This window comes from Dermochelys coriacea, chromosome 1 (assembly GCF_009764565.3).
Source record: "Dermochelys coriacea isolate rDerCor1 chromosome 1, rDerCor1.pri.v4, whole genome shotgun sequence".
NCBI classification, from domain to species: Eukaryota; Metazoa; Chordata; order Testudines; family Dermochelyidae; genus Dermochelys; species Dermochelys coriacea.
Window position 1 is genome coordinate 99,180,525 of NC_050068.2, and position 25,903 is coordinate 99,206,427.

Genomic DNA, 25,903 nt, shown 5'->3' on the forward strand with positions numbered 1-25,903 from the left:
GTAGAATATAGTATTTTTTGTCAACCCAGTCACGTGTAGGCGACATGATAGCTGGAGTTTGCCATACTCTATAAGTTAAGACCATTAGAGCATCATTGATCGGTATGGCAAATTTTGCCCACAGGAGATGTATGGAAAATGTCCAACAGGGAATGTTGGGGTTCTTATAGCTCCTCTAATGGAATTTGTAAGGTTTCTGCTATTCATAGTATAAGGCTTAAAAGGCATTGAAATCATCAGCGTAAGATAGTGGGGAAAGCATAAGAGGCTTATCTGGCAAGAAGAGAATTGTAGGAATGTAGGGTTTCTTTTTCCCCAGCTGGCTCTTGCTCTTCTGTAAGTTCCTCCTATGGAGCAGGGTCCGAGGAGGCAGGTGTTGCTTTTGGCATGTCCTCTTACGAAACCTGTAGAGCTGGTTACAACATGCGAACCATGAGTTCCAATAAGCCCAATCAGGTGGGGCATAAGGGAACAGGGCTGGAATCCAGGGTTGCCCTTGCCAGGTTTGCTGGGTGTATGTCCAGCAGGGGGTTTCTTCCTCAGGATGTATCTCAAGGAAGGGAGTCACTGTTGTAATCATAGGTCCAGAGGTAAGTTGATACCGGGGCAGTATCTCTTGGTATCTCCAAGCCAGCGGTTCCCAAACTTGTTCCGCCGCTTGTGCAGGGAAAGCCCCTGCCGGGCTGGGGTGGTTTGTTTACCTGCTGCATCCGCAGGTTCAGCTGATCACAGCTCCCAGTGGCCGTGGTTTGCTGCTCCCGGCCAATGAGTGCTGCTGGAAGTGGCGCGGACCGAGTCAACACAGCTCCAGGTTCCTCTTGTCAGCAAGCGATGGAGGGTGGGTATGGGAAGCCAAATAGGGTCCTCCCATCTCAAAGAACCTTCAGTTACAGTAAGTAACTGCCTCCTCTTCTTCGAGTGATAGTCTCTATATAGATTCCAGACATGGGAGAGTATCAAGAAGTCACAGTCTGTAGTCCAACAGTACGTCCAACTGCCACAGGGGCGATGGTATAGTGAGTAGAAAAGGCATGGACGGAGGACCACATGGCCACCCTACAAATGTCCTGCCATAGAACACTCGCAAGGAAGGCTGAAGTGGAAGCATGTGCCCACCTGGACTGGGCCATGACTCGCAGAGGAGAGGGGGGAAAACGTGAGAGAGAATATAGTATTCCTCAATACAGTGGGAGATCCTTTTGGAGGTGTTATGAGCAGGGGATGTGGCCTTGGCAGCACTCTGCGATGGTGAGGAAAAGCTGGGGTGCGGCATGGAAGGCATGGTTGCATTGGAGATAAAAGGCCAGTGCCCGACAGACATTAAGAAAGTGTAATGTGCATGCCCTGGGAAAGGTGTGCGGTTTAGGGTAGAAGACCGGTGGGTGTATATACTGGTTGAGGTGGAACAGGGAGGCCATCCTGGGTAGAAATTTGGGGTGAAGGCACAGGGAGACCTTGTCCTTGCAGAAGACAGTAAAGGGTGGGTCAGCCATCATGACCACTAGCTCGCTAATCCATCGTGCTGAGGTGATAGCCATCAAAAACATTACCTTCATAGAATCATAGAATATCAGGGTTGGAAGGGACCCCAGAAGGTCATCTAGTCCAACCCCCTGCTCAAAGCAGGACCAAGTCCCAGTTAAATCATCCCAGCCAGGGCTTTGTCAAGCCTGACCTTAAAAACCTCTAAGGAAGGAGATTCTACCACCTCCCTAGGTAACGCATTCCAGTGTTTCACCACCCTCTTAGTGAAAAAGTTTTTCCTAATATCCAATCTAAACCTCCCCCATTGCAACTTGAGACCATTACTCCTCGTTCTGTCATCTGCTACCATTGAGAACAGTCTAGAGCCATCCTCTTTGAAACCCCCTTTCAGGTAGTTGAAAGCAGCTATCAAATCCCCCCTCATTCTTCTCTTCTGCAGACTAAACAATCCCAGCTCCCTCAGCCTCTCCTCATAAGTCATGTGCTCTAGACCCCTAATCATTTTTGTTGCCCTTCGTTGTACTCTTTCCAATTTATCCACATCCTTCCTGTAGTGTGGGGCCCAAAACTGGACACAGTACTCCAGATGAGGCCTCACCAGTGTCGAATAGAGGGGAACGATCACGTCCCTCGATCTGCTCGCTATGCCCCTACTTATACATCCCAAAATGCCATTGGCCTTCTTGGCAACAAGGGCACACTGCTGACTCATATCCAGCTTCTCGTCCACTGTCACCCCTAGGTCCTTTTCCGCAGAACTTCATGGAGAGATGGATGAGAGAGCAGGTTGTGAGGGCTTCAAATGGTGTTTCAGTAAGGGCGGAGAGGATGAGATTTAGGTCCCAAAAGGTGGAAGGCTTCCATTTGTATGGGAGAGTGTTGAGAAGGCTGCAAAGGAAGCAAGGAATAGTCAGATGAGCGAAGACAGAAAACCCATCCACAGGGGGAAGGAAGGCACTGAGTGCCACCAGGTGGATGCAGACAGAAGAGTGGGTGAGGCCAGACTGTCGAAGGTGAAAGAGGTAGTCCAGAAGGATGGGAATGGAGACAGAGTCCAGAGAGTAAAGGTGGAGACGTGTCCAGGTGCTGAAGCGTCGCCATTTAGCTTGGTAGCAGGCTCTAGTTGACTGCCATCTGCTGTGAATGAGGATGTTGTGCATGGCGGCGAAGCACACCCTGTCTACAAGCAAGCCCCATCTAAATACCAGGCTGTTGAGTGGGGTGCTGCAGGTGGCTGTGCACCTGTGTGAAGAGATTCGTGAAGCAGGGAAGGGGGATGAGGAGGTAAGCGAAGAGATGGAGGAGATCGGTGAACCAATACTGGTGAGGCCAGGAAGGAGCTATGAGAATTACTGTCATGTGATTCCACCACACCTTGCGTAGGATTTGCAGGAGCAGGGGAATGGGCGGGAAGGTATAAGTTGTCCCCAAATCTGAAATGGTTGTGGGTGAGGACAAAGTCACAAAGCTCAGCCACCAGGTGTGCCGTGGCCTCATCAGGGATACTGTTCCTGACAGCTTGTAGTCCATCCTTGTGTGGAATATTGGTGTAAAGAGCTTCTACATCCATGGTGGCCAGATTGGTGTTTTCAGGAAGATCACCAATGCATTGTAATTTCCTCAGGAAGTCGGTGATGTCTCGAAGATAGCTAGGAGTGCTGGTAGCGTAGGGTCTAAGGAGAGAGTCCAAACAGCCAGATAATCCTGTTGTAAGAGTGCCAATGCCGGAGATGATGGGACAGCCAGGATTTCCAGGTTTATAGAATACCCCTGGTCAGGGCTTGAATAGGGACTGGGAGTGGTTGGCTCACTACAAAAGCAATTTTTCCCTCTCTTGGTATTGACACCTCCTCATCAATTACTGGGAGTGGACCACATCCACCCTGACTGAATTGGCCTTGTCAACACTGGTTCTCCACTTGTAAGGTAACTCCCTTTTCTTCATGTGCCAGTATAGTTATGCCTGTATCTGTAATATTCACTCCATGCATCTGAAGAAGTAGGTTTTTTTACCCATGAAAGCTTATGCTCAAATATATCTGCTAGTCTTTAATGTGCCACCAGACTCCTCGTTGTTTTTGTGGATACAGACTAACACGGCTACTGCTCTGATACTTGGCACCACCAGGTGAGGGAAGCCAGGATGGAGGCGGGGATCAGGACTGGCTTGCACAAGTGGTGCAACTGTAGGTTGTAGCCTTACCAGAGCCACAGCTGGAGGCAGCACATATGAGGGTGGGTACATGGTACGACTGAGGTGAAGACCGCCACATGGCGAAGGAGGGAGAGGAACTGCCAGATGCGTGTACATGAATGGTGGTGTAGTAGCACAATGAGCACAGTGAAGGAGGTGAATTGGCCCAATGGGAGAAAGGCGCAAGCCATGACTGAGTCCAGGTGAGCCCTATGAAGATGAGTGTACAGGCAGGGTCGAGAACCAACTTGTCCTCATTGATGCAGATCCCCAGGTTAGTGAGAAGGACACAGAGGGTCTGGATAAGTGGCAAGGAGGCAGTTGAGAGACGGTGCAACAAGGTGCCAGTTGTCCAGCTAAGTGAATATGGAATGGCCTAGACGGCACATTTAGGCCACAACTGCAAAGACCTTCATGAAGACACGGGGAGGAGTGGCAATCCCAAAAGGGAGGACCCAAAAGTGATAGTGGGAGCGTCCCACTATGAAGTGGAGGAACTTACGATGAGTGGGGTGAATATCTATATGAAAATACACATCCTTCATAACGAGAGCTGCAAACCATGCTCCATGGGAAAGGGATGGGATAATGAGGGGGTGTGTGATCATCCAGAAGCAGAACTTGCATATGAATTTGTTCAATAACCAGAGATCCTGAATGAGGCAGTGGCCACTCCCCACCCTCCCCTACACACACACACACACACACACACACACACACACACACACACACACACACACACACACCTTCTATGGGACAAGGAAATAAGAAAAGGAGAAACCATGGCCATGGTACCAGTGTGGGATGTGTTCTATGGCACCCTTCTGGAGAAAGGTATCTGCTTCCTCTCAGAGGCGACTGCACTGGGGAGGATCCCCAGGGTTCCATGGGGCGGACGACAAGGAACCCTATCAGGTACCCCTGGTGAAAAACGTCCAGCATACAGCGCTCAGTGGCAAGGTTTCCCCAGTGGTGGGAAAACAGGGCAAGACAGTCCCCAAAAACGATCTGAGGAGCCAAGGAAGGGATTGAGAGAGGTTCGCGGATCTCGGGGAAAGAGTCAAAAAAAGACAGCTTGGATGGATGTTGTTGGAAGATGGAGGTGGCAGAGACAGAATAGTGAGGTCGCTGTGCATGCAGACCATGGAGAGTCGGCTCTTGCAGGCATTGAGGGTAGGGCTGGTCTCGGGACGAGGCGGCTCTGGTAGAGACTCGCGGTGCGGCAATGTCCTGGGTTTATTGTAGACAGGAGAAGGAGCAGTGCGAGTAGGGGATGACTGGTGATTTGGCAACGGCAGTACCCTGCAGTCTTGGTAAGGATACCAAGTGCGCCAGTAGGGCCAGGCATATAGGTCACTGGGCATCAACAGCCCCCCAAGGACAATGGAACCATGCCTTGGGGGAAGGGCCGTACGCTGGCAGGTAGAGCTGGTTCCGGGGGTCCGGGCTACAGGACTGTGCAGGAGAGAATGGGGGGTCCGGCTCAGAAGACCACTCAGAATTGGAGGATGGGTCTGGCAGAGGCCAGGCCGTCGGTGCTGCCAGTGCAAGACAAAGCAGAACAGGGCGGTCCTGGAGCAAGAGAGGTTCAGACACCAGCAATACCAGTGGTGAGAGGTGGTACAGAGCAAGATGCTGCCAGAGCAGGAAAGATTCATCCAAAGGAGATGGAAGCCTCAAGGTGACTGGAGACCCAGAGTGCTGAGGGGATCCCACACATAGCAGCATGAGATTGGCAATAAGTATCACAGAGAACAAGCGTCCCAGCGTGAGCAGGAGTGGGCATGAGAGTCTGGATGGTCATGGAGGTGTTGACAGTGCCAGAGATGAAGGCGGCGAACTCGGTACAGATACTGGAGACAGTGCTGGCGGGTCACAGCAGTCCTTGGACTTTTCTCCATATGAGATTTCTTAGAAGGAGGAGCGGCTGAGTCAACACGCAACTTCTCACCTGACCTGGCGCAGCTTGGGATGGCAACACTGTGTTTAGAGATGGTCCCTGTCAGGGAGCCACCCTTATGCTTGTGTTTTTCTTATGTGCATGGTGGAGCTTTGGCAGTTGTGTCAATACCACTGGAAGGGCCCAGGAAGGCACTCACCATCAGTGACAGGCATCACTCTGGCAGATCTGTCAATGCCAGATCCGACTGCACCTCCTCCATCAGGTGTTTGCGGAGGTGAAGTTCCCTAGCTTCCCGAGTTTGAGGTAGGAATGAGCAGCAGATGGAGCAGCTGGCGCCAACGTGGGCTTCACCAAGACAACAGAGAAAGCATTGGTGCTTGTCACTCACAGAGAAGGAGCATGAGCACGTAGCACACCTTTTGAAGCCGGCTTGCCGGAGCATAGTTCCCAGGATGGGGGAGTGCCCCACAAGTGGAAAAAAATCCAGCAGGGGAGATCAAAATGACTAAAAACTGTTAGACAACTATATACAACTAGAAAAACTATTTACAGAAGGAATGGACAAGAGCTCTCTTAGCAAGCTACGAGCACAAGGAACAGGGGTTCTGATTCTAGCCATGCAGCAGAAAGAGGGAACTGATAAGGTGTTGATCCCCACAAACTCAAAGGACACATCACATGGCTGATGTAACACGTGCCGATCAACAGACACTACTACAAGCAGTTCCAGCTCTGGCACGCGCATACATCCACATTTGGAATCCACAAAAAAGAAGATCTAAGTTATATATTGACCTGGCTAAGTGGGATTGGAAAGACCCTATATTTGATGGAATTGGTTTATTGGGATTATAAGGATCCTGTATTTGACAAAATTGGTTTTCAGTAAGCACTCATCATAAAGCCTAATGTCTGGGTGGTGAGCCAAGAGTTAAAATGCCTAAGGAGACTGCATTTTTGGCTTCTTGTTAACCAGTGTTGTAAGACAGAAGCTCCCTTTTTGTTACTGGCTTGGTTATAATCTAATAATAGAGTAACCACCATTTTGTGATGAGTCTGACCTGTTTCTCAGGTGTCTGTCCTGAATTTGGTATTCTTAGCAGTGACCCACTGAGGCATAGTGACCTCAAATTTAATTGTACCTTCAGAACTTCAAGATCCAGACTTTTATTACTTCTATTTTACAAGCTCAAATCAGTGTGGTACCTAAAAGTCAAGCTCTGGTCTTTTCTTGTCGTACATTACTGTTAATAATTAAGATTTTGCAATCCAAAATCTCAAGTGCCTTCTGTTACATCTACCCAATTGTACAGTCTTCAGAGATGCAGCACAAGTGTGACTGATGGCAGAATCTGCTTAATTAACAGTTATGTTAATATATCAGCCAGAACAAAATTCACTTAACTTTCTCATAGCTGTGCTAGCTCTAAAAAGTTAACAGTAAAAACTTTACTTCTGTTATGAAAGTAAATAGATACAACACCAGATAAACAGAGGCAGCAGCTCTGTTGACTAACATGCTACCATTTTTTAAAAAGTCACTTTCTCGACAATGACCACAGTTTACGGCCAAATCCTATCCTATCCTGAGCTGTGCAAGTCACCAGGATATGAGTGAGAGAGAATAAAAATATATAAATAGCTTTTTCCTCCCTCTTTACCAAGGATGGGGAAGGATGCTGGGGTTCAGAGCCAGTACAAATACACTGCGCCTCCCTACAGATGACTCCTTTCCTCCTGCAAGATGCCCTAGAATATACCACATTTCTGGATGTGCTCTTTTGGTCTGTTTTGTGGCAAGCATTGGGAAAGGAGGGGAGGGGAAGAGAGAGTGAAACAATTTGGGAGGCACTCTGAGGGGATCTTTGTAATGATTTCAGACACCTCTCAGTGGTTTTTAATCAGAGGGAATGACCTGGACCTTAGTTTGCAGGGCATTAACCTAAGAGACTAAAAACAACTGACTCATTTGGGTTAGATTATTTATATGTTTATTTAAGTGGTTAAACTGCATACATTATATGGGCCTACAGTCCATTTACTGCACACATCAACATTATGCGTGTACTAAAGGAATATTTCATCTCTATTTGCAACGTTTTTATACAGTTAATTGAAAAAACACTGCAGCATGGGCTCACCAAGGTTTTTCTCATTAATACAAGAGCTGATAAGGTTAAAGCAGTTGAAATGTGCTCCTTATGAACTTCATAAATAAGGCAAACTTGGTTTTGATTATTTTAAGTTTGTTGGGTGTGCAACTCAACATTTTTAAAATTTGTGTTTTGGTTGCACCCCAAAGGCCATATTCAGGATTGGGGGTCCATTGTGGAAAGCACTGTACAAACACACAGAAGGATCCAGTCCTTGCTACAAAGAATATCTGATTTGATACAAGTACTTTGTGCCCCTATACTACAAAGACTCTGGCATGTGCTTAACTTTACACACTAAGTATTCCTATTAATTTCAATGGGACTACTCACAGTGCATTAAGTTAAATATACAAAGGCATCTTTGCAGGATTTGGGGCCTTAATAGATGTTTTCTTTGAGTTATGGACTGTCTTTTCAGTATATGAGCATACAGTTCCTATCGAACTAAGGCCATGTTCCCCAACTGGGCCTCTAGACAATACTGCAATACAAATACTAAAATACAACAAGTGCATACAGCAAATTATTGTGGGAAACAAGGGAGACAGGACAAGATTAATGGTAATAAAACCATGCATCTCCACAGGGTCACTGTGCACAACCTCATGGTCCAAAATAATATGAAAAGGGTTTTTTTTCCTCTAGCTCCCAAAACTGCTTTTTAATTGAGCTATTATTAATTGGTTGATTTCTTCCTGGCTTCTCAGCAAAAATGGGTTTTGATGAGAGATTTCATGTTTTTGATATTTTACTGATCATTTGGAGCAGAAATTAGTGGTCTTTAAATCCAAAGTGCCAAGACAAATTAACATGGATTAATGGCTTGTGCAATTTAATTGATTATAAAGTTGTATGAGTCAAAGTGCAAATCTTAAACTGATGAATATACATTTTAGTCTCCCAGTAGCAAGACAATAGTTAAAAGTTGTGTCAGAATTTTCTATTTTACAGAGTCTGTACCTCTGTTTCACCTTTTTACAAAACCCTTTTTTGTAAACATGCCATGGGGAATTTCCAAATTTCAGCCACTAATTGTTATGTATGTCATTGTCTCCAGTGTGTGTTTTGTCTGAAGGTTATTTTCAGGAAATTTAGGGAAACTGGAACACCAGAAAAGCCTGATTTTGCCTCCCTCCCACACACACACTATGCACAATTACTGTCTTCTGCCACTTCCTGAGCGGCAATACTGAGACATCACAGATCATCAGTCACGCACTCACTCCAGTTCACTGGCATTCTGGGAAGTGTCACTGGGGCCCAGGTTGTCATGGCAACAGCTGACTATGATAACTGATTTACATCAGATGACATTAACATTATTACAAAGAAAGGTCACAGGAGAACTGTCATAAAAGCATATTGTGTTGTCAGAACCTCCCACTGTACTCTTTTAGTTAGTACCGTAGTAAATTACTTGATTTCTTTTAAAAGGGTAATTGTTTGCTACTTTCCTCAAAAAGGGTTACATGAAATAAGATAAAATTACAGCTCCTTTTCATATACATTATTTATATGCTTCTTACAAACTGGGGGCTATATTTTTTTTTTAATATTTACATTAAAAAACAGGAAATTATAAAAGTGAGTCCCTATTTTTCTTGTTACATAATTTAAAATAAATATTATTTAGAAGTTGCAGTAAAAAATCATGTTTTGTTTATGGATATAGTTTACTTTCAAAACACTGGTCAACATGACACAGAGGTAAAATAAGGAGCATCACAAACACCATGATGATAAAACATACACTGAAGACAAAAAATTTGCAAGTGCCTTATTGAACAGTTCATATAGAAAATATTTTCAATTTAAAAACTAAGAAATTCACAAATAAATGTTGTTTAACATTAAGTTTGCTTTTATTAATAAACTAAACCATAAAAATCAGGAAATTAAAAGGTTACAAGAAACACTTAAGAAATGCCAGAATGAATGTTGCCCATGCAACTTTAATTCAGCCCCCTTGTGAGTATGCATTATGATAATTTTTAAATACATCATTTTTTTTAAATACACACAAGACCCCTGGTTCATTCAGCATATGGGATGGATCTACTCTGAGGATCAACTGGAGCTTTGGAGTGAAGGATTTTGTTGTCAGTAGGACCCCTGCCTTTTTTGCTGCAGAAGCTGGAAGGTTTGTAGTGAATGAGGCAGGAGACTGCAGAAAGAGAAAGGACAGCCTCATGGTTAGGGCAGTTAAATGCTGCTCTAGAGACCTGCATTCTATCCCTGCTTCTGCTATTGAGTTCTTATGTGATGCTGGGCAAATCACTTACACCAAACTTTTCATAGATAGTCACTTCTGTGTGTAATTAAAAAGTATATCAGAATGCATACACACAAGGTGGAAAATTAAGGTTGCATGGGCATTTCCTAAATTCAGAGTTTTCATCTTCACATATTTTTAATCCTTAACTTTGTATTTCCTAATATATTATTTAGTTTATTGCTGAGAACAACTTTAACTAAGTCTTGTTTGTGAGACAAGGTGGATGAGGAAATATCTTTTATTGGACCAACTTCTGTTGGTGAAAGAGACAGGCTTTCAAGCTTACACAGGGCTCTTCTTCAGTTCTGGGAAAAGAATTCAGAGAGTCACAGCTAAATACAAGGCAGAACACACTGTTAACACATGTTGCAAGAGACCACTCAAAGTGAAGTGGGCTGTTAAAATCTCTGCAGGCATAGATTAAAGGTGGGTTAATGGGTTGCAGACGGTTATAATGAGCCATAAAATCCAGTGTCTTTACTGAGTTTATGATTTTTAGTATCTATAAAAGTTTTTTTTTTCCCTTATGCTAGTGTAACTTATAAAAAGAGTACAGACTCACAACCTTAGGTGCAACAGGGAAATAAAGGCAGTAAGAATATGAGAGTACCCTCTGGACAAAAGCGTGTAAGCACTCCACAAGGGACTCCTATCCTGAAGGCTCCTGAACTACAGAGATGAGACCCTGGGACAGGATTTCAAGGGAAGATACTTTAGAATGGGCAAAAGTAGAGGCTCCTCAGTCATTCACAAAAAACACAGTGAGGACCTTTGTTGGAAAAGTTCAGGAGGGAGAAGAGGCAGAGGAGAATAATTTGCTGAAGGTCAAATTTCAGCTTAGTTTGATTTTATGTTTGTATCTAATGGTCAAAAACTTTATAATGGTAAATACTAACGAACTTGACTAAAGCAGGAAGAAAAACTCTGCTCTCACATTTATGAACTATTTCTGTCCTTTGGAATTTGAAAATTAGGAATGTTGAGATTTAAAAACAAAACAAAACAAAAAAACCCACTAACTGGGGGGGCAGGACAATGCACTCAGATTTCAGTTTAAGTCACTGGAGCTAAAGAGTGAGGAACGACAGAGTTTGGTTGAGAGGGAGGAGAAACCTGTCACTTGGTGGGCAACCTTTCCTTCCCTATATTGTGTCTGCTCTTTGCCACTTCCCTCTGCACAATATACATTCATGGTGAAAAATTCAAGCCCATCTGTTCCTAGTGGGCCCATGTGCCTCCTCCCCGCCAGCTGCTTCCTACCGAGTCTTAGTGCTCCACCATGCTATGAATGATGGAATATTCTAGACTGCACCCCGCCATCTATATCACAGTACCATAATGAGCATCAGCGAAAGGGACTTGTTTAGGGGGACACTATGTGCTTCAGGCCCAACACTGGCACAACTGAGCTAGAATTTAACATCATCTCAGTCAGCGGTGACAAACAGCTAGGGAAGGGCAGGGAAAGAGTGAATAAGAGGTACATGGCAGATAGATTTCTGGTCACGATGCCTTTTTTATTACTCTTTGCCATGTTCTATTTAAATTTGAACCAAACTACAGTTTCAGTGGGTTTAACTAGGACTAACTTTCTAAACCAAGATAATATTGGTAAAATCACTACATCTGATCAACTTGATGCATAAGTAATTGTGTTACAAATACAAGGCTTTTACAGCCAAGTTTACATTATCAATTTATTCAAATATTTTTGTGCTATTTAGAAAATAATTTTGGGTGGAACTTTTTAAGCTTCTATACAAGTTTATGCAATGAAGAAAGGAAATGCATATACAAAGTAATTTATAGATGTATTCTTTCCACAAAGGTTACTATGTCCAGATTCAGGAATTAATGCTAAGAGCCTAAAAACCCAGTTGTCTCCAGGTCTGCTCTGCCTAACAAAACAGATACATGCTGTACTATAAACATATAAACACAACTCCATGAAAACAATCCTCTGGCTCTTGTTACTAGCAAAACTTTTGGGCCAAAGAGTTGTATATTTTGCTTCAAACATTTATTTTTAAAAAGTAAAAAGGTCAAGTGAAAACATCTGGAAGGGTGGCTGTGAATACGATGCCACTCCCACAACTAAAATCCCACAGAAGAAACTATGCAAAATATTTTACAGCTCATGTAACTACACAAAATGTAATAGAACTTAATTTTATGCTTTCATTAATTTTCCATGCTGTCTTCATTTATTTGTCTTGCTACTTGCCTCCATGTGTTTCTTATAAACACATCACATAAATCAGTGACTTTGTCCATTTTCAAAAACAACCACTTTGAAATTTAAAATACAACCTACAAAATCCAACTACTTTTCTTCCTAACATGTAGCGCACCTGCCTGTTTATGTGACTATTTAAAAAGTATGCAGCATGTGTTTAATTATATCCCAGGATAATTATGTAGATTTTGAAAAATTCTGATCTAATAAATTCATCACCTACACGCACAACATATAAAAAACAGCCAGTTCAATTATATTTACCTGAACCACCCCCATACAAGAATCCAAAAATATTGATCCTTTGGGCTCTTTAGATATTTTCTCATCTTTGTAGAAATTGAGATTATATGATCCATCACCAAGTTGGATTAAGTGGAAAAATCTTCTCTTAAATGACTAGTTTAAATAAAAAAAAAAAAGCATTGTTAACAGCAGTACTATTAATTTCATATTTCAAAATCCATACAATAACTCCTCACTTAACATCCTAGCTATGTTCTAGAAAAATACAACTTTAAGCAAAACGATGTTAAGCAAATCCAATATCCCCATAAGAATTAATGTAAATAAATGGGGTGGCTAGGTTCCAGGGAAATTTTTTTCACCAGACAAAAGACATTATATATACATATACAGTACAAGTTTTAAATAATTTTAAACAATTTAGTACTGTACTCACCAATGATGATTATGAAGCTTGGTGAGGCAGGGGTGTAGTAGGGGAGCAGGGTGGGGGCTTGCCCCATTCCACCCACCCGGAATGCCAACTGGGAAGCAGGATCACTGCCCGCTCCCCAGCAGGAGCCCAGCAGGTGGAACAGGGCACACCCCTGCACCACCACCACGCTCCCTGACAGGGCCCCGGACAGGTAGAAGGCAAGGCAAGCCCCCACACCCCTATCCCGCTCCCCGGCAGGAGCGCCGGGCGGAATAGGGCAAGCCCTTGCGCCCCCCAACCTGCTCCCCGGCTGGAACACTTCGTGGGCAGAGCGGGACAAGCCCCCATGCCCTGACCCAGTCCCTGCCAGGAGCACTGGGAGGGCGGAGGAGCTGGAGCTAAAGAATATTGTAAGGCGGGGTCAGCAACCTTTGGCATGCAACCCATCAGGATAATCGGCTGGCGGGCCACGAGACATTTTGTTTATGTTGACTGTCCGCAGGCACAGCCCCCCACAGCTCCCACTGGCCATAGTTCACCATTCCCAGCCAATGGGAGCTGCGGGAAGTGTGTGGGGGGCCTGCAGGGACATGCTGGCCGCTGCTTCCAGCGGCTCCCATTGGCTGGGAACTGTGAACTGCGGCCACTGGGAGCTGACAGTCAACGTAAACAAAAAGTCTCACACCCCGCCAGCGGATTACCCTGATGGGCTGCGTGCTGAAGGTTGCCGATCCCTGTTATATGGGAACATTGCAGGACTTTAAAGGAGTATGTTATCTAATAAGTTAGCGTCCTAATAGCAAAACAATGTTAACTGGGAGGACATTAAGTGAGCAGTTACTGTACTTGCTTTAATTATGTAATACGCCATCAGTACACATAGCTTAAAGACAGAACTTTTTTCTGTTTTACCTAACACACACACACACACACACACACACACACACACACACACACACAAATAAAATTACATCCATTTAATTTTCCAATGGGGAAAGTTTCATTATACTGATAAAATAGGGATGGGAGGGAGCAATTTATGAATCGTATCTTGGTATTGGCTGTAAGTTTTAAGTCAGCCCCAGAACTTAAAAACTAAACATGTATAAAACATACATTACATAAATAATAATATGAATGGCAATGGCTTTTAAGGTTATATTCTGAAGTTACTATAGAAAGTGCATCATAGAGTTCCATGTTTTTCTCAATGGATCTGTAAAATGTGCAAATTTTGTATAAATGAAATGTTTCACAAATTATATTAGCTGCCAATCCTGCATGAGATCAGAAAGTCAAGTTGAGTATCCATTTCTCTCAATTACACCAGTAAGATTTTATAACCAGATCTTAGTTAACTCTCTATATCTGTATGGTGGTACTGTGGTGCTAATAAAAGCAATTAGAAATTATCTAATTTTAAAAATAAAGCAAGCAAAACAGACTCAACATACAAAAGGGAGGTGATCAGAATAAGAAGGTTCCATATTACGTGGTCACTTTTCTGATCACAATTACATCTTTCAGTACAGTTCTAATTTGAAAGTGACTGTAAAAACACCACCTAACTTTCTTGAGAGACCTGGTTTGAGAGCGTGTCTCTTCAGGAGTCTTCTCTGCTTAATTTTATATTTTGCTACTATAAGGTAAGCAGAAGCTTCTCCTTCTTAACCCTATGTTCTTTTTAACAAAAGCAAAGTATACATATCTACTTTTCAAAGAATCATACTGAAATATTAAATATCTATAAACAGTCATCTTTTAGTGTTGCACAGTAAACTTACCCTCATAGTTACACTGATTGCACTATTCATATTGCCTTTGTACAGCCATCCTTGTTTGGTTATCCCACCCTTCTGAGATCCTAGAGATGCTGCATCCTAAAACAAAATTGCACAAACTGAAACTGCTTTCCTTCAACAGTTGTGATAGATTATTGTAACATTTTATGAACTTTCATATACTTTTTACAATTGAATTTACAATTAGGTAGTCCAATTATCATAATCTTCAAAACTCTATTTTAGGATTTTATACTGTTGCTCATTACCATGGTATCTGAGCAACTTTCACATAACAGTTGCTAACGGATTTTAAGTCCTTAGTGCATTTCATGAATCCTCTGTTTTCCATTTTCAGGGTATAGAACAAGGGTGGGCAAACTACGGCCCGTGGGCCACATCTGGCCTCTCAGGCTTTGGATCTGGCCCATGGGATGGCCACCCCCCACGGCGCCGCGGCCTTGCACTGCTCCCAGAAGTGGCTGGCACCACATCCCTGCAGCCCCAGGGGGCGGGGGAGGAGAGGGCTCCATCTGCTGCACTTGCTTCCAGGCACTGCCCCCTGCAGCTCCCATTGGCCAGGAACAGGGAACTGCAGCCAAATGGGAGATTCGGGGGAGGTACCCACAGGCAAGGGCAGCGGGCGGAGCCCTCTGCCCCCCTCCCCCAGGACATGGTGCCAGCCATTTTTGGGAGTGGTGTGGGGCCAGGGTAGGCAGGCAGGGAGCCTGCCCTGGCCCCAGTGCGTGCCGCTGCCACTCCAGAGCCACTCCAGGTAAGCGGCGCCGGGTCAAAGCCTGAACCCCTCCTGCACCCCACACCCCAACCCCCTGCTGCACCCTGCACCCCAACCCCTTACCCTGAGCCCCCTCCCACACTCCACACCCCTCTCTGCACCCCCAGCCTGAGCCCCCTCCTGCACCCTAACCTCCTTCCCTGAGTCCCCTCATACACCCCACACCCTCCTCTTCCCCAGCCCCTTCCTGCACACCACACCCTCTCCTCTGCACCCCAACCCCCTGCCCCAGCCCTGCATGCAATTTCCCCACCCAGATGTGGCCCTCGGGACAAAAAGTTTGCCCACCCCGGTATAGAAAGTCTGCTTGGGTAGGGATTTTTTTTTTAAATTTTAGTTTCAGGTCCAATTTTGTTGTTGTTTTGGCAGGAGGGAGTGTATGTCAATGTTGTGAATGTCATTCTTGTTGTGGTAGAAAGGTTTTATCAAAGAGGAAGAAGGTTTTGCAGCATTTCCTAAAGATGGTCAAACCACGGATTCATTTACTTCCTCTGGAAATTCATGCCATAGGTGGATCGCCTCCACCAAGAACGATTTGTCCCCAGCTTTCACACACTTTGGAAAAATGCATATCAAAGTCCAGGACAGAGGAGCATAGGATTCAAGGATTCATAGATGAAAATACAGTTGTAAATGTAAATAGGTCTTGATCCATTAATTGCTTGGAAGATTATGACCCAGGACTTAAATGAATACCAGAAGAAGACTTGGAGCCTGTGCAGCCACAGGAGCATGGGCCTGATTTGTTTTTACAGTAGCCCAAACCAGGTAGGATGTATGTGAGAATGCCTGGCAAATTCTTCAGATATACAAAGCTTTAGGGACTGCAAACTCGAGTGTCCCAGATTATGTCAGTTGTCCTGGTGTAACATGAGAGATGAGGTACCTCAGATAAATAGAACCCAAGCTATCAAGGGCTTTTGGGTTTAAAACCAAACCTTTAATTGCACCCAAAAATTAATTTTAAAACAGAACATTCTAAGGAGCACAAATGTAACAAGCCCCATACAAGAAGCACTGTTAAATAAGTCACTACTAGTTGAAGCTTGAGTGGTCTTCAAGTGTAGCACCACATATCAAGCTGAGGTAACTCATTCTGGTAGGACAAAAGAATGAATGAATGAATGAATGAAAGGGGTAGATTCAACCCTCTAGAGAGGCACAGAGAAGGAAAATACTCTTTGTAACATATCTGGATATCAAGAAGTAACAAACCAGCTATCAAGTGGGCATGGGATGGAAGTTTGTATATCTACAGGGGACTGTTTCAAATTAACATTGTTTAGTACCACAGACTAAAACAGAACAACAACAATTCTTTTAAAAGATCCATTAATGTGCATATTTATTCTGACTAGCAGCACCCTATACATGTGTGCTAGGAGCCAGAAAAATGTGCAGAGGGCTGCACAATTAAATCTTAAATCTATTTATTCATAAATGCCAGTCAACATGGTTTTATGGTGGTGGTAATCCAACAGTCCCCCACAGGACTACTATTATCTCTGAGTAGGCCTCAATTCTTTCCTTGTCTCACTGAGGAGCTTGCTTGCTCCTGGTCAGGCCCCTAGTCCCAGCCACCCCTAGCCTATTGGGCCATAGGAGACCCACCATCAGATGTTAACATTCACTAGCCTGACTCAAAAATCTCGCAAATCCCTGCCCACTGCTTTGAAAAGTACTCAGGTATCTCCGCACAAGTATGTTATAAATACCTCAGTAAGTCATCTGGGGAACACTTTTTCCAACTACAAGCTCCCTCTTTTCTCTGGTACAAGTTAAGAAATAGAAGGGGTATCTAACTGCTTACCTACATTTGAAAGGATACAGCAGTGTAGCTGCATCACTGTAGCACAGTGGTTCTCAAACTTTTGTACTGTTGATCCCTTTCATGTAGCAAGCCTCTGAGTGCGATCCCTTTCACGTAGCAAGCCCCCTTTCTAAATTAAAAACACTTTAAAATATATTTAATACCATTATAAATGCTGGAGGCAAAGCAGGGTTTGGAGTGGAGGCTGACAGCTCACTACCCCCCGTGTAATAACCTCACGACCCCCTGAGGGGTCCCAACCCCCCGTTTGAGAACCCCTGCTGTAGCACTTCAGGGTAGATACTACCTATGCCAACGAGACGGATTCTCCCATCAGCAGAGGTAATCCACCTCCCCGAGGTTCAGAATTCTTCCATCAACCTAGCACTGTCTACACCAGGGGTTAGGTCAGTTTAACTATGGCACTCAGGGGTGTGGATTTTCCACACCCTCAGCAATGTAGCTGAGTTGACCTAACTTTTCAGTGCATACCAGGCCTAAATTCTGACTTAAGACAACTTTATTTTTCTAGTTCCAGGCCTCTGTTGACCTGAGTTTGCCAATTCTACTGAACTGTGTAATATTTTGTGGTAGAAACTGAATTAGTGTGTGTTCACCTATTCCACCATTTGAAAATAAGAAAGTTTGAACTCAAGTCTCCAGAGGTGAAAAGCTAATGCATTTTTACACTGCTCCATCTGTTAATTCAAAGGAAGGCACAGTCCCTGGCCAACAGCACAATGCTTTTGCATTGAAAATTCGCTTCCTGTTTCCTACAGATTATAGGCTCCTTTCCCCATTTGTATTGTTGTTGCATGCTAGGTTTATGTTTTCAATGATTTTTCCCACAATAAGATCCAAAGCCTACTCCTGAACAGATTATTGTTCCAACAATCACCTACACCCTAGCTTCATTCCTCACTCTCAGGCTGATTTTAAAATTCACCTACATCAAACAGTATTTGCCATCTGCTGACCCAATAGCTTGAATTATCCAAATCCTTTTATTAGTACATGTGCATTTCTTTTCAAATTTGATATCACTGTTCTTATTTGCTCTTCATTAATTTTTTCCATTATCTGCAAACTTAATAACTTTGTTTTCTACATGCTTTGTATCTAAAAATCATTTTAGAGACTAACTTTTTTTTATCCACAAAAAAGCCTATCTTACAGTCCAAAAGAAGAAAAACCTTTTGCTCTATTTGGTCAGTATTATCCATGAAGTTGTGTATTGCTTGGCACTTTTTACCTGCCCACTGAAGTCATTTTTTCTGGATTTCTTTTCCTATTATTATTGTTTGCAGAGGCATTTATGTATAAACAGACATCTTCTAGAGAGATTGCCATTCAAAATTTTATTACACTACAGTATTTGAGTTGTGGTATTTTTCCTTCACCTATTTAACTTTATTAGAAAATACTATAACTATTGCAGCAAAGTTTATTTTTTTCTTATTCACACTCAGGCTCTTTTGCCACCTGATTCATTTAATGGTATCTAAACAGCTTTTGTGGTGATGAGCTGCGACATCAGAAATGCTAGACTTCCAAAATAATAATATTTAGGTCTTATCTCACCTCCAAGAACTCTAAAAATATTATTCCCATTTTACAGATGGGGAAACTTGGGCACAGACAAGTGAAGTGACTTGCCCTAGGTCACCAAGCACATCAGTGCCAAAGCAGGAATGGAATTCAAATTTTCTGACTTCTCATTCAGTGCCCTATCGACTGAACTGTTAGGCTTGTATTTTTGCATCACTGAGTCAATCAAAGAATAGTTCTATTTTACACACAATTAATTAGTGATTATGAGTATTCTGAAGATTAAAAAGCATTCTGTAAGTTGTGAGCATTACTATCAGCAGTACTTATATGATAAGAAATATAAAATTGAGTTAGCTTACTTGAAGGCTTTCGCAGTGCTATCAGGGAGTTGAAATATTTATGAGATAAGAAGGCTTCAGCCTCAACATTCAATCCCTTTGTTCTAAAATATAGCATGGTAAAAACTATGTAATGTATACCGTCAACAGAAAGTTTTTTTTGTTGAAAAACATATATTTTGAAGTTTGAAACCTTCTTTAAACCAGTTGGCACTACTGAAACCACTGTTCTCAGGAAGCAGAGGATTGGAAGGAAAATAATTAAAATAAAATAATTAAAAGCCATTTTTGATTAGTTCCTGCTTTCTCTGACATTCTCAGAACTGGTCTACATACAGACACCAAAATAACTAAATATTTTTAATCTTTTCTTTTCTTTTTGGTTATTCAGGTGCAAGTGTGCGCGCGTGTGTGTACGTACACACGGATGTTCTTATTTTGGAATAAAACTGTTCTAATTCCACTTTGCTTCAGTTGTAAGTTACACTGAAATGAAACATTTATTTCAAAATGAGTGTCCACACAGACTTGAATGAAAGCAAATTTTGTTATTTTGGTGCAAGTTTGTGTGTAAACCAGCCCTCACCAGTTATAATCCCCTCACCTCCAACACAAACCCATTCTCTCGATCAGAATTTCTCCTCCATACATATGACAGACATTGGGAACACAAGACTGGTTAAAAACCAGCATCCAGTGCACTTACAGATTTCCCACTTTCAAACCTTTTTTAAAGTCTAAAGTGATTATCCAATTAAACCTCTATTTTTACTTGATATAAACATTTAAGAGACTATTTCTAATGAAATAATCTCACAGAATAGAAAGTAATAGATTATTATCTGCTTACCTCATCTTTATCTGCTTCTTCATCAACTTCATATACATGAACTGGAAGTTTCTCTGATTTGGTCCCTTTGCTAAAGAAAGAAAGAGAGAAAATTTAATACTCAGATATTTTGTGATCACTTACATGATCATTCAGTAGCCAACCTTTTACAATTATTCTGAAAGGAAAATATAAATCTCACTATTAATAGGCAGTAATACGTGCTCCTTGGTGGAAAAGAATTCACCTAAGCCATTTTCCACAGTTGCATCTTCTGCCCAGGCTTCTTATTGGCTTGGGGAGAGCTGCCTTAGACTGAGTAAGTGCTCTCCTCCTGCTGCACCGTAATTTTCCCTTCTATTCCCCTCTGGACTGGGAATAGGATTTAGGACAAGCAATCAAATCCTTAACTTTGAAATACTGTATTTGCATTTAATTTCTGAATGTATGTTATACTGATTAATCATTGGATTTTTAGTTTGGGTCAATCAAGAACCACATCTGAGTTTCCACAAGTTCCACTATGTTGTGGCAACTTTGAGGGCAGTCAGTCTTTAGTGGGTGGAGGTAGAGTATATTTATTCAGTTGTTCGGGTCAGGACTGCAGGTGGGGAGGAGCATATTGTGACAGATATGCACGCAGTACTTTTAGGACAATATTGTACTAAGTTTATGAATGTTTTATGTACCATTGTGGGCCAGGAACTGTATACAACTCAATAAGGGGAGGGTTACCACAACTCCTCCGTAAAATCAGTGTGGGGTGATTACTACAGTCCAAGATTGTGAACAGCGCTAGGGAAGTACCAGTCCCCAGGGTGACTTGCATATACTAGTTTAAAGGAATGCCAGAGGAGAGGCAAGAGAAAGAGTGAACTTCAGTTATAAAGATTGAGTTTAAGATTTAGGCAGACTGGCTTTTGGGCTCATCACAATGAAGGGTCGGAGAGGAACTGCAGCCAAAAACTCCAGTCTGGAGAGGAAGGACACAGGTCCTTGCCCAGAGAGGTGTGAAGGCTAAAGGCTTGAAACCTGAACAGCATTCCTAGAACAATGGGGGGGGGGGGTCAAAGGTGCAGTTACCCGCAAACTGGCACATATTTTCCAGAATAGAGAGATTCCATGTGTAACTGGGACTAAGAGTGCTGGAGACTGCCTAAGTCTGTCTCAGTGACAACTCGAACCCTCTCTGAGGGTGTAGAACAGTTTGGTCCAAACCACATGTCCAAGGTTTGGTGGATCGCATGGTTTCTCCAGCTGGGCAGAAGTTTTGACCTGGGGATCTGCCAATCAGGAGAACAGAATGATGGCCAGGCCAAGCAGCTACAGCCACCCTTTGCTGCCAAGATTAAATTCATTCTCATTTTTCATTTATTTATTTAATAAAAAAAGAATTTAATGTTGTAGCCATTGCACCATAAATTATCCTGGGTTTGAGTTGCCTTTTGGGAATCCCCAAGGGAAACCAGGCAAAAAACATTCACCAATTTTCATACAGAAGAATTTAATTTATTCATCCTTTTTAAAAACTATCTATCTGTCATTTGACAATTCAGTTTGTTACAGTAAAAATAAAAGTCCTGAACACAGATTTAAAAGGTTGGAGGCCTTCAAACTGAAATTATCAATCAATATAAACATTAGAGATTAAAAAGACCAATGACATATCAAATATTGTGAAGATGATTATACTGATCACATTTAATTAATTTGAGATCAAGTATTTGGAAACGTAATTAAAGCAACATCTCAAAAAAGACAATGCTAGAAGGAAAAGTTATGGGAAGAGAACTAAAAAGAGGCAGCAGAAAAGCTACCTAGGTACATGAAGGAGTGGTTGAAGCCATACAAGTAGGAAAAAACCATGATGAATAAAGTGAATTTGCAGGACAAAAGGGACCTAGAGTTGGGGAGGAGAAGGATAATTCAGATACAATATCGTTTGTCCAAAGGCATTAATTTTAAAATATTTCCTAAATTAAAAAAGGACACAGAATTTCTAGCTCAATTCTGAATTAAGCTCTTTTCTCCTTAAAAAAATTACATAAAAAAGGTTAACCCTTGCATTTGCAAAGAAAACATTCAACATTTGAGCCAATGTAGTACTTAGTGAAACACTTAGTAGACCCATCTTGCCAACAAATCAAAAAGCATCTGCTAGCGAACTGAATCCCTTTATTCACCACAACATGTTAACTCTAAGGTCTAACAGCAAAATTTTAACTGTAAAAATATTCAGCAATTTCACTGATAATTTTAGAGGGAACATTCAACTCACATGCTTTTGCCCTGTTTTCATCTGCAGCAATAAATAGTGGGACAGAATTGGGAAAGGGAAAAGGTGGCAGTTGGTTGATGTCAAGGGTTGCAGAGGTAGAAGACCTAGCAGTTCAAGCCACACAAAATATAAAAATCAATAAAAATAAAACTCTCAAGCCACATCCACCTGTGCCCAAATATGAAAAGAAGGAAGATCCTTTCACCAATGCCAACAGTAACCCTCGGGTACCAAAACCTGAATCACCTCCTGTATCTTCTCATTTGTTAAAAGCTTCCCTCTGAAAACTTCTGCAGCTTAGTTGTGGTATTGTCAATACAAAAAAAATTGTGTGACAAGCTGAAAATATTGGGTCAGCAAAAAAAAGTATGTAACAAAAGAAATATTGTACAAGTTGTATTATTCATTTTCATAGTTAATTCAATAAACAACCTCTATTTTCATCTACTTGGAGACATGTTTCTCAAATAATTCAGCACGGGACTACTTCAGAAAAGGAGATACTTGCTGCAGAATTTAGGTCCAGTAGTTGACATAGGCACATGACTCATCAGTTACCTGCTTTTAAATGGTTCAGGACCTGTGAGGCATGCAACATCTGTGAGGCTCTCCACAGGCAATTTCAGCAAGAGGAACTGATCTCTTTACTTTAAACCTCCATCCTAGAAAATGTGTGTGCCCACCACAAAGATGGAAAGAGACAAAATCCTAGTTTCAGAAAAGCAATGCCTGTCTTTCATTAATACTCCTTTCCATGCAGACCCCAACCATCTTTTGTCTGTGTTTTTAAATGCTGTGTATTCTTACAATGCTCTATAAACATAAAAAAATTGCATTCATTCTGTTACAAGTGTGTGTGTGTGAGAGAGAGAATATATAAAGATTCTGTGCCAAACGTGTGAAAAGTTGTTGAAGCTGCCATCAATGCTGAAAAGACTATATTGGCACAGTAGCGTAAAACAACGCACACCATATTTTAATGATCAGTTTTATGTTTATAATATCAGTAATCCAAGTAGTTCTTCTTGTTATCCCACAATTACCAAGACAGCTTTATTATGATTGTTTTCCAGATAACATTTCAACAGCTTTTTATATCTTCAAAAGGCTAAAAAAAATTAACCAATATGAATTCCACCCTGAAAACCTCAGGGTACAGTACAGAATATTAACACTGGTAGGCTAGATCTCAGGTTCTATATTACATGAAATGACCTTCTTATGACCCAATATGTCATAAAAATATGTATAAAGTTTTTCTGCAACTTCAAAATCTGTAACAGTATCAGATAATATACTCACTTTGGAAGCTGTCGAAATTCTCCTGAGTAGTCTTCATATTTATAATTAACAACATGCCAGTCTGAGTTGTAGGTTTTGATGCACTATTTTAATGGAAACAAATGCCACAATACATCAAATTAAGTAAGTTTAGCTGAAAGCATTCCTTAAATACATGTAACAGCTCTCCTACATTACAGTTGTTTGTGAACTATTATAGTTACCTGGAAAGCATTGCAAGTTCAAATGCATTATAAATGTTTATTCTGTGAATGTCACATTTTGTTTCTTTTGTTAAACATTAAATTTATCTTACCAGTATGGTGAATGTTCAGATTCAGAAGCTGAACAAACGGAAGTGTGTTTATGTCAAATGAACTAGTTGCTGGAAACAAATGCTAAAAACATAAGGAACTTATAAATTCAGAAAATAATAGACCAGTCATCTGAAATAAAAACATCACCTCCAAGTTCCTGAGAAGCAAAGAAGCTAAATGTAGGTGGAACAACATGATAAAATATCTTTAGTATATTTAGCCTAAAAATACAGATGTACTATCGAAATAGCAGGATCAACTTAGTACTTTCTATCCTGGAAGAACTAAAATCTATGTTATGATTGTAAGTACTCAATTTTCTATTTTTAACCCAAACTACAAGAATGTTTTGAACCTAAACTGCATGCTTGCAGCTGTTGAAAAGCAATTATGTCATTCTGTTCTGGACTAGATCACAGGAAGTATCATTTTACTCCACCCATGTTGCTGTAACTAACTGAAAAATTTATCTTGGTCTTAGCAGAAGTAGCAAAAAAATAAAACAAAACATTCAAGTAACTTGCAAGAGACAATATTATACAACACTTGAAGTTTTTAGACATCATATGAACACACTCACACAAAATGTACTCTATCATATTGCCAATGCATTTGTATACATTGGTTTGTAATAAAAAAATAATTATTTAAAGTGTGTATAAATTAGATTTTTCATTAAAATTCATGATTTAACTCATGCACACCAGCCCCCCCCCGCAAATATACTCTACTGTGACATACTCCATACGCAAGTCTCATTTGCAAAGTACAGAAGATATAAATAGCTGACAGACACAAAATATTCCGACCTTAGGGACAAAACACAAAGGTTTGTGAGGGCTTGTCTGTGCCCTGAACTTGTTCCTAAAACAGTACAATGACCACCAATTTTACTACGATATAAATACTTGAAAACTGGTCTTGCCAATGGCGAATAAAGTTTCTTCTGGTCAATAGGTGGAAATCATCAGCAAGAAAGTGAAATTAACCAGTCTCTAGTCAGCTCCATAGTTCCTTCCCAATGTTATTCTGAAGCAGCGACACTGACCGGAATTCTGCCAATTTCACTTTGCTGTGGATGGGAAAACTGTGAGGAGCTACAAAGCGGTGAGACAGAAGGGAGGAAGGGAAAAACCCCCAACAACCCAAAAGAGCCGAGAGAGGAGACTGGGTGAGAAGTTTCAGACTCGTATTAGCCATACCTGATACAAAAGATTGCTCCCATGTATGATGCTAAGACATTACCCCTCATTTCCAGCAGCTAAGAAAGGGATCACTGAGTTTCTGCCTTTAAACCCATCTGGGGACTCCTGTCTTTTTTAAGAACTAGATACCAATAAGTATTGGGTAAATTTTTTCAACCCTATTGAAATTTAATCTACGGAAGCAAGTAGACAACTAAACTAGTTACGTGTGCGCGCGCGCGCGCGCGCGCGCGCACGCGCACACACACACACACACACACACACACACAAATATAAATGGTACCTCAGTTACAAACAAGGTTTGAGCTTCCTTTTCTGCGTTTTCAGGAACAGTAGAGCATATATATCGACCCTGACGTTTCAATAATGCTGTCTGTTAATGACAAAAAATAGTCTGAGAACTTCAATCAAATAAAAGACAAGTAAAATGTAATGAAATCCAGTCCCTGTCACTCTGAATTATATTTACAAAACGAGTTGAAGCACAAAAGATAAAATTCCCTGAACAATAAAGCACCTTTATACCAACATACCTAAAATGTGCTGAAGCACTGAAATTGCTAATAATGTTGATATTTAAAGTATTGTCTCTGGGAATCTGACTTAGTACCCATTAAAATGAACGATGCACTTAATGCCTCAGTCATTTTGTGAGATTCTGCAAATGTAGATACACATTTACACAATTTTTTTTTTTTGAGGATCTCTCAGTAACCATAACCAGACAGTCTTTTTTTTTTTTATTATTATTATTAAATGAAAGCTTAGATTCTGGAGAACAAAAAAGCAGAATGCATCTCCACACAG

General features: G+C 41.7%; 1 protein-coding gene across 23 annotated transcripts in view; it reads right to left on the bottom strand.

Annotated features, from left to right (window-relative positions):
* Positions 1-25,903, bottom strand: part of DOCK9 (dedicator of cytokinesis 9) — a 336,811-nt gene that overhangs the window by 190,456 nt on the left and 120,452 nt on the right. For all 23 annotated transcript variants that reach the window (XM_043504710.1, XM_038385871.2, XM_038385827.2 and 20 more), the window contains 5 exons: positions 25,380-25,469; positions 23,596-23,678; positions 20,037-20,106; positions 14,695-14,790; positions 12,514-12,648 (listed from right to left, as the gene is read on the bottom strand). In XM_043504710.1, coding sequence (XP_043360645.1) covers positions 12,514-12,648; positions 14,695-14,790; positions 20,037-20,106; positions 23,596-23,678; positions 25,380-25,469 — 474 coding nt within the window. The remainder of the gene's footprint in view (positions 1-12,513; positions 12,649-14,694; positions 14,791-20,036; positions 20,107-23,595; positions 23,679-25,379; positions 25,470-25,903) is intronic.